The sequence below is a fragment of the Bipolaris zeicola genome (genome assembly GCF_000523435.1).
Source record: "Bipolaris zeicola 26-R-13 unplaced genomic scaffold scaffold_454, whole genome shotgun sequence".
NCBI classification, from domain to species: Eukaryota; Fungi; Ascomycota; class Dothideomycetes; order Pleosporales; family Pleosporaceae; genus Bipolaris; species Bipolaris zeicola.
The window spans coordinates 1-9,259 of record NW_006912503.1 but is presented as its reverse complement, the minus strand read 5'-3'; the positions used below and the strand labels follow the sequence as shown (position 1 = coordinate 9,259).

The window sequence follows — 9,259 nt, the reverse complement described above, 5'->3', positions numbered from 1 at the left end:
GCGTTGTGTTGTTGTGGAGCTGAGATAATGTAGGTGTTTTGATGGTTCGGCGCATTGCGCGCACGGACACGGTAATTGCTAGCCCACGTCTCGCTTAGCAAATCTCGATAAGGCGCGCGCCCTACGCCCAACTTGTCAATTCTCGTGTTCCACGCGTTACTCACTTCTTGCTGGGATGCATCCAGTAGCACACTGCACACCACCCCTGCATCGACACGGTGAAGTGACCCGGCTTTCGGGTGGTTGGCTGCAGAAACCAGGTAACCTCACGTCATTCACCGTTTGTAAAGTTAGCCGCATCCCAAAATGGGAGTGAGTGGCTTGAACATCATGCACGCTACTGGCTATACTGTGGGGACGCGGAGGTACGCCAGTCTCCGCTCGAGCCATGTTTGACTTTTAGACGTGACGACTGAGAGATTTGTAACTTTTGGCACAGCAAAAGGGCGTGATCGTGTAGAATGATGCAGTCACAAGGTTGGAGCTTGCAGAGCCTGGCTAAGTACCAGCGAACGGTAAAGTAAAGAGCCGTATATAAAGAAGTGTGATGCCGACCCAAGATCAATAAGAGCCATCACTGGGACCTAAGGTATTACAGACGCAATCGCGCCCACACACACACTGATTGCACTGCGGCACGGCTACACGCAAGGACACTCCAGTATCCCTGAACCGGACAAATCACAACCCATATTTCCTTTTCGTGCCTTTCTCTGGCAACCATCACAACCAACACGTCGCATCGTAATAAGAGGAAACAGGGCCACTCAATTCACCTACAAAACCTTTAGTTCAAAACACCAACTCGGCCAAAAAGTACTATACCAGACCACAAAAACTCCACAACACGTTCGCCAGTCATGTCCATGTCTGCAACAACAACACCTCGCACATCGACTGACAAGCTGAACCCCTGGAAATCGCTTTCTTCTGCTACATCCATCAGCTCCTCTACATGCGGATCCACACTGAAAGAGCCAAGCAAGACACGAAGCTTATGGATCTCTATCAAGCGACATACACGAGAACACCATGAAAGTCTGAACGCGGCGTATGCGACATACTATGGTCAAGGAAGTCATCTGGACGAGCATCGTGATGGAAGGAACCAAGAACTCTGGCGATATCGCCGTGGTGGGGATGCCTGAGTTTCATCTTTCCGATGATTGTAAAGGCTAGGGGCAATTGTTCGAGGGTCTGAACTAGGCTGCTTGGACATACTAGTTGATAAGCAACTTGGCTTCGATAAGATCTGATTTATCTTTTCTACATTGGTTGGCAATATTTCTGTACTTTAGCAACACTCAATCGTTCAATGGGAATCTTTCACTTCTTCCTTTCTCTACGCGTTCACCTGATACATGTTCCCCATCTCCAACCCTTTACGTCTGTGTTGAGATCATTAATGGACTCTTGGAAATAATATTATAATATACAATACATTGTCCAAGGGAATGGTCACCTTCCTTGTTGTACTCAAGGGGTGACAGCAAAACAACGCCGCTATTCGTTCATGAGTTACCCGAATTTGTGCGGCCATCTTCACGAGTAGCCTGCAAGTCATTTCTTCACTGCATGCTGCATTTATTAAGCGTTTTTCATAGAAAAGCCTTCGGTTCAGATCATTACCCCTGTCGCGGGGATACTGTGTTCGAGACTTCCTTCTTTGAACACGCTTGTCTCAAGTTTTAAGTAGTGAAAAACAGGGTGGATGAGAGTGAACTTAGGCATATAAACAAGGATTATGGACTGCTTAAAGTTCAACCAGTTGTGGCATATCCGAACTTCCTGCAAAACTCCTTCAACAATGTGCTGCCCTCGAGAAATTCGTGCTGCACAACAAACTTTAGAAAGCTGAAGCTGCAAACTTCTAGACATCTACTATTAAAAGGATACGAGTAGCGAGCGACACCAACAAAACCAATGTACGGCCACCCTATGGTGTATTCAGTGCAGCATGGGCCCTGTGGATAATGTCTGGGTGCGCATAGTTTGTCCACGAATCGAAGGATTGCTTAGGATCAGTTGGTGGCGGCGCCTCCCTGCCGGTGAGATTTCCTGGTGTTTTTGCTGCCCCTCACAGATGAGCTGCGTACTCCCACGCCAGCAACATGACAACACAGCACGTTGATACAAAATACCCAAGACTCTTATGTAAGCTTTTCTCTATCCCATGGAGTGATATCTGTGTCACAGTAAAACATGTACCCAACTGAACTATGTGAAATCGACCCATGTAAGCCACACGAGAGCTCCATTCAGGACATTAACCGGGGGCCAAATGGGCTAATATCGAAGCCACAACTCCTAAATGGGATTCGCGTCAGATCAGTCGAATCAAAAGGTCTCTCGTATGTGCTAATGTCCATCCACCCGACGAATATGATTACCCAATCACGTCCTGCCGCCAAATTATGTATGCCTCCCAGCCTCAGCCTCAAATCGTCATGGCACCAAGCAACTACAAACAAGCCAGTGCTGTCGTAAAAGGGAGTTCATGCTCTGGATGGGCAAGCAGTCACTAACACTGCAAACGGGGAACCTGACTGTGAGGCCTCTCTGAATCATGGCTTCACGAAAGGCGCATATGATGCAAAATTTGTTCCAACCCATGTCGAGAGAGATGTCGCGTCAAACACAAGGGAGAAGTCGACCATTACTGCCGCGCAATGGGAGGAGCTCGAAAGCAGATTCCGTCATGTTTGTTGGTATTTGTCTCGCTATCGTAGCCGTTCTGGCAACACCGATGGTTTGGGTCTGGATGAGAGACCGCATCAGGAGACGCAAGCTGGATCCCTTCAGAAAGCTCTGCGATCTCGAGCATACTAACGGGGAAGATGCAATTTTGAACCCACCTCCTTATGAGCGTCCGCCAGTTGTCGATTCCATATGGGCGAGGCAAGAAAGGTACAAGACATCGAAACCTGCACGAGCCGTCACAGCCGATCGAGTCTTGGGCATTGACAAGGCTTCATACCTACAACGTATCGTGCCACAGAGCGGTTCGTCAAATTATTCAAAGCGTATTAGCTTTCACTGATTAGTGTATATAGAGGGCTCATCTCAGCTACTCACTGTAGCTCCTGCGCATCTTGGCTGGGCGAGACAAAGGGTCAGTGGAACGAATGGCGAAGAGCAGTGCATTAGCCCCTGGGATGCAGAGCTCGCTCCAAATCCAGTCATATTTCCCTGGCTTCAAAAGAGAGGGGCCATGTCTAGAAGCATCGACTCAGAGAGTAGTAAAGAGAGTCTACAGACTGTGGCACTAACGAGCATATCAACGCCTCGAACCTCGTCCCCTTCTGAAGCTACAACACGTGTTTCCGCGGATGATCCATTCTTGGACTCGCCTATCGAATACACCAGTTCTTCTCGAAACAGCGAAAAGTCGTGTGAACTGTCGGATACTGGCCGGGATGGGCGTGGTGAGTCCGCGCAGCCATGTGACGCAGATGGGCCTGCTTGTACTACACAATCCGGAAAGACAGCTGAGTCTTACGACTGCGACGCATGCGAAACAACGTATCCCACCAAAGGGCAGCTCAAGTAAGTCAAGTAATGGAATGCGAATGATAGCTTTGTTTGTTTTTTGCTAAGAAATGGGCCTTCAGTATGCATCTCAACCGCAAGCATCGTCGACGCTATCGCTGTCAGCACTGCCCTTCGGCATTTGCGCTAAAAGCCGACTTGCGGAGGCATGAGCGAAGTGTCCACAAAGACATGTACCAAGCACAAGCATTTTCCTGTCCTAATCCGGCATGTAACATTCCACAAAAACGGTTTGCGCGGAGAGATAACCTCGAAAGACACATACGGCGTTGTCGCAATCGCGAGTCAGGATAGTAGTAGTACTAAGAAGTCGTCAAGCATGGGAGGAGGGAGGGGGTTATTTCTCCGAAGACATCACACGACCAAGTTCTACTGCTACTACCTACTACCCAAACCGGACGTATTTGCGCCGGACGCCGAGGGCATTTCTCCGCGAGAAATCATGCGTTAACGCCTGCGGACAGGTTGTTTTGCGGGGGAGGCGATTTGTAAACGGAAGCTAGTAGTATCGCACCACAAGTTGATTCCTGAGGAATTCGTTTGTCTACAAACTGGCAAACTGGATCAGAAGTTTGCGAAAATCTTGTAAAGTCCCGAAATTACTACTGCGGGAATGCGATTGATTCCGGAGAAGCCGGGATCCAGTTTCAAGAATATTCGGTAGCCGAACACCAACACTACTACGGGTCAGGGTCAGGCCAAGGACGAAACAATTTGCTGGCCACATGACGGCTTGATCCTGGGTCTTTACTGCGTCAAGTTCCAGGGCAGTGTGATTGTGTCAAGGTCAGGTTCAATAGGGAAAATACTGCGGGCTGGCTATCACGCAATTTGAACGTTGTAAGTCTTGACCAAACTGCATTTGTGGATGTGGTCGGGGTTGTATTATCATTAGGGCGCGCCTACCACATAGGCACTTGTACAAAAAAAATCTTAGTTAACTAATATAGTTACACCATGTAACCAACCGCCTTTTCGCCGAGTCGAGATATTCCGACCACGGGGAAGTCTAATTTGCATGGAGCACAGTTACTGAGTCAATAAGCTCCCAGCCTTCTAATAGAAAACAAATAGGCTTTAGGTGGACAGACAAAGCCAAGGCCTCACATTCCATGTACATTCTGCAGTGTGTCCATTAGTCGACAGGCTTCTTGCGGCACCGTACAAAAGTAGTGTATTCGGTAGCTTGTCGCTTGCGTCTACTAGCTTCGGCCCCACCACACAATATGCACGTGCATGTATACGGGGTGTTCGCGTGCAGACTCGTGCCATATACATTGACAAAGCGGCATTGTTTAGTCGACAAGCGATGGATGTTGAAGTCCGTCGGGGAAGCGAAATCGTGGTAAACTGCCGGAGTGGACAATGGTTTTGCCGAAGGAGTTTCCAGTAATGAGGGGTTCGTGACACTGATGGCGCGTCTTGCTTGTGGACATGATATCTGGTTCTAGATGGTAGGGTCGGCCAATAGTCCGCAAGGAGCCAACGCGGGCTGCTTGATCCATGGGTTTTTTTGGGGGGGAAGACGCAATGCCCCCCTTGAGCTGTCGTCTATAGTGGTTGCGGGTTTACCGGGCGTAGGACAGGCCCGACCGGGTAATATGGGACAGTCTTGTAATGTGCGAGATGGCTTGGCCGACTGCACCCAAGTCGGGGCGCATGAAGCCTACTCGGATGGTTTTGGCAGAGAGAGCTGGGTGGAGCTTCTTGACACGCATGGTCTTGTGTTGGCTTCGACCTGGACCTGGACTGGGGCTGGGTCCTTCTTCACCATCGACTGCCACTTGGATGTCGTCATCTTGAGCAGGTCCTTGAAGAGGGTGTGATCCGACGACGACGGGTTTCCATCCAGATGATACATTGTGGGCGTGTATGGCGAGTTTGTGTCGAGAGAGCAAGAGGAAAAAAATAGAGGATGTTGATGGCGCGGCGTTAGCGGCAGAGGATGGAATTTATGGGCCGCGTGCACCCTAGGCCTTACTATACATACTTTTGCCTATGGGCGCATTCTAGCCCGGTCTTCCCCCGCCCTTTGCCGCCCATGACCTGCTGCAACCCCCCACGGTCCGACGCGACGCGCTTCCATGTTTTCGACCCCCTTCGTTACCATCTTCATCTCATACATGTGTGCACACACACCCACACACACATCAATATATGTGTGTACACATCCGTTGCGACTGTATGCGCATCGAATCCCACCGAGAAAACGCGCGTTTAGCAAACAACAGGGCGTGCACTAAGGCCTGACCGTTAGTTACTGTGGCTGTCCAGTTGATGGCTGTGCTACCCAGTCTACCTTCTCACCGCCATTGAAGCCCGATTATACTTTCCGCCTTCTGTTTCCCTGCATGGAGGTACTGTGCATAACAAACAACCTGGACTGGTCACGCTGTGACATTGGCCTGGGCCTTAGATCAGCAGTGCCTGGTGATGAGTACTCATGATACAAGTGTGAGCTGTCTTTGTACAGCACTTGGATGACGTGACCAGCTGAATCGGCACTTGTCCAGCTATAATTTTGGCTTGGCCAGCCATATTCTCCGGATCCAAAATGCTCGCGCCATTGGAAAGCCACAGCCTTCACTTGACTAATTTGGTCTTGGTCGTCGCCATTCAAAACACCTTTCTGGTTAACACCTTGCCTTTTTCAATCACTTCGCATACCCTTCCTGCTAGTCTAGGCTGCTCCGTTGATTCTTCCAGGTACACTCAAGGACATAATGTAATGACTGTGCGGATATCCCCCGCTGCTATATCACCATACTTGCCTGTAGTAAAGGGTATGGCCACCGGCGAGGACCACGTATGTAACACATACATCATAACCGAAGCTCAAGTTTGGGAACATGACCTGTTGAGAGGTTTTGTATGCTGTAATCCAGAGGTACAATCTGGCTCATTGGCCCAAGTGCCTGCATCAAAGCCAAACCTGAGACGTGGAGAGTGGCGTGCAGGCACCCGTCTATCTGTATGGAGGGAAACTTCTAGGAAGCACCTAGTACATATAGCGCAAATCTCGGCAGTGTTCAGCTAGCAAACCCTTCTTGTTTGCACTATATAGCCCACGAGGAAGCAGAGTGCTTTGGTTCACTGCGGTATCAAACAATGAACAAGTGAGTTGCTATCTCAGTGCCGCATCGCGCTAGACTCTGACTTTCGGACAAAGGCAACCTGAGAGCTCAACCACGCAGGCGTCTAGCGTTGACCTGTCAGAGAGCGAACATGGCACCTGCAAGCTGAGGCGTGTACCAGACCGAGTTCCCACCATGGTATGGATAGTGGCTGTAGTAGGCTTCTGGGAGCGAGCAGCCTTTTGGGGCAGTAGGTACGCCTTCAAACTCTGGTCTACCAACAACTAACTTTTTTCTGACTATAGTCTCTGCGCCCTGGCGTACGTTTTCTCCGTCTCCCTATTGTCAGTTGACCACGGCCACTACTGACACTGCCGTGCTACAGAAAATTACATGGAGAATCCTCGGAATTACACCATAGAAGGCACCCCGGGAGCCCTGGGTCTCGGTCAAGCAACAGCAACACGCATCTTCTGCGGCTTCTTCGTCGTCTACTTCACCTGCCCAATCCTCTTTGCACCACTGGTAGACAGCCGCGTGGGCCAGTACAAGACATTGGTCATCAGCCTAGGAGTGTACGTGCTAGGATGCATTGCTTTGGTCATCAGCTCCTACCCGACCATGCTTGACCGAGGAGCCGGCCTACCGGGTTTACTCGTGTCAATGGCTTTGATCGCCTTGGGAGGCGGATGTGTACGTCTCACTTGTTACTACAAAGCATATGCACTGCTTACTAAATTCTACCAGTCGCAAGCCACTGTTAGATCCTTTATTGCTGCACAGTACAAAGACAGGACCCCACGACTTCGAACATGTCCGCCGTCTCGAAATCGATACTTGGATTTCCTTCGAAAGCGATTAGACAATACAAAATTCTCCAAATGGCTGCCAGCTGCTTCGACTGAAGAAGTCGTCGTCGTGGTCGATCCTGAACTTACCCTCAAGTTCATATATACTCTCCTGTTTTGGGTTGGCAATGTAGGTGCACTCTTGGTCTTCCCAATTGTTTGCATCGAGAGGTTTTCCGGCTTCTTTCCCGCCTTTGTCTTGGGCGGCAGCTGTGCACTCATGGCCTTTTCCATCATCATTGTTGGCAAGAAATACTTCGGTATGACCCGTCGCCGGCCTTGGTACAAGATTATTGCTAATTTTCATAGTAAAACCTCCGCTTGCAGACAATGTAATGATACCAGCGGCAAATGTACTTGGCTGTGCTGCGCGCAACGGGTTTAAGATGTCGCGTACAGATCCTGCTTACCAGCTTGCGAATCGAGGCAAAACAGTGCCATGGAATAGCCAATTTTCCAATGAAATCACACGCGCATTAGGTGCTTGCAGGGTCCTGTCGGTACCTCTCTCTCCACCCGCCCAGCACAGATAAGCTGACATATTCTTAGTCTAGCATTCATCATGTTCTACATCTGCTTCGACCAAATGCAGAACAATTTGATATCTCAAGCAGGTGACATGAACAAAGGACAGACACCCAACGAAGTCGTGCCCAGTATGAACCAGGTCGCATGCATCGTCATCAGTCCATTGGTCGAATACGTTCTTGATCCAGCACTGTCCAAGCGACGCATTTACCTCAAACCCGTTACTCGCATCGCCATTGGATTTACTTTTGTCTCGCTCTCCATGGTGTACGCGGCCGTGGTACAGCACTTCATCTACATTTCCCCGCCTTGTTTCAATCACCCCTCGTCATGCGAGGGCCATCATCTGGTCGCCCAGCAACGACCGAACATTTGGACACAAACGCCCGTATTTGTGCTCATGGCCGTGGGCGAGGTCTATGCTATGACCACGGCCATGGAATACGCAGAGACGCATTCGCCCAAAGAAATGAAAGTCCTCGTACAATCCATCAACATGCTCATCACCGGCGTCGGATCCATGTTTGCCATGGCAATTGCTGAAGCGGCTCGCGATCCATATTTGATGATCTTCTACTCCAGTCTGGCCGGTGCCATGGCTTTCACGACAATCGTCTTCTACGCCTTGTTTCGGAACAACGACGAAGAGGAGCAAAATCCTGCGTTTGATACAGAGGCCATCACAAAGACTGGGAATGAACAAGGCAATGCCATTCCTTGTATAGCACGTACACCACGAGATTCTGTGCAACCAGATAAGAGTATTGGCACCCAGGTCACGGTCACCAAGGCAGAGTAGAGACGTTTTTGCTGCCAAGTATAGTTATTCAATCGCTCGGCAGTTGTATCAAGGTAATCATAGGGAAAATGGCGGAATTAAACCAACAAGGAAGTTGGTTGACCAGGCCTCCTCCAACTCACATGGTTCAGATGTAATGACACCATAGATTTCATATTCTACATCACTCGAACAGAAAACGTATAGCCAGCGGCTAGTATACAAGTTTTGAAAACAATGTTTAATCAAGAATCCTACATCACATGTATAAACACTTATCACTTGAATACTTAGTAATTCTTTTATTTTTTTTTCGATTGTACGTTACATCTATCACAGTGAACAGTCCAACAAGCTCATCTTCTTCATCGAGGCAATAAAAAAACAATACTGTTGGCACGATAAAGGTGCACGTGGTGAATCAACTTGCAGCTGCAAATACTATAGTGAGGAAGCGGATTGATTGATTGTATCTGTTATCG

General features: G+C 49.2%; 4 protein-coding genes across 4 annotated transcripts; all 4 read left to right on the top strand.

The window, feature by feature from the left end:
* Window positions 1-860: 860 nt before the first annotated feature.
* COCCADRAFT_112443 (uncharacterized protein) lies at window positions 861-1,148 on the top strand (the record flags this gene model as incomplete). Its single annotated transcript, XM_007720352.1, has 1 exon — window positions 861-1,148. The coding sequence occupies one exon, from the start codon at window positions 861-863 to the stop codon at window positions 1,146-1,148; it is 288 nt and encodes a 95-aa protein (XP_007718542.1).
* A 1,418-nt stretch (window positions 1,149-2,566) lies between these two features.
* COCCADRAFT_42028 (uncharacterized protein) lies at window positions 2,567-4,286 on the top strand (the record flags this gene model as incomplete). Its single annotated transcript, XM_007720351.1, has 4 exons — window positions 2,567-3,002; window positions 3,081-3,546; window positions 3,612-3,779; window positions 4,241-4,286. 4 exons carry the CDS (start codon window positions 2,567-2,569, stop codon window positions 4,284-4,286), a joined length of 1,116 nt encoding a protein of 371 aa, XP_007718541.1.
* A 714-nt stretch (window positions 4,287-5,000) lies between these two features.
* On the top strand, window positions 5,001-5,375 carry COCCADRAFT_42027 (uncharacterized protein; the record flags this gene model as incomplete). The annotated part of the gene is made up of 1 exon (XM_007720350.1): window positions 5,001-5,375. The coding sequence occupies one exon, from the start codon at window positions 5,001-5,003 to the stop codon at window positions 5,373-5,375; it is 375 nt and encodes a 124-aa protein (XP_007718540.1).
* A 1,443-nt stretch (window positions 5,376-6,818) lies between these two features.
* COCCADRAFT_10175 (uncharacterized protein) lies at window positions 6,819-8,798 on the top strand (the record flags this gene model as incomplete). Its single annotated transcript, XM_007720349.1, has 6 exons — window positions 6,819-6,873; window positions 6,929-6,943; window positions 7,009-7,316; window positions 7,371-7,731; window positions 7,781-7,967; window positions 8,021-8,798. The coding sequence occupies 6 exons, from the start codon at window positions 6,819-6,821 to the stop codon at window positions 8,796-8,798; spliced, it is 1,704 nt and encodes a 567-aa protein (XP_007718539.1).
* Window positions 8,799-9,259: the final 461 nt, after the last annotated feature.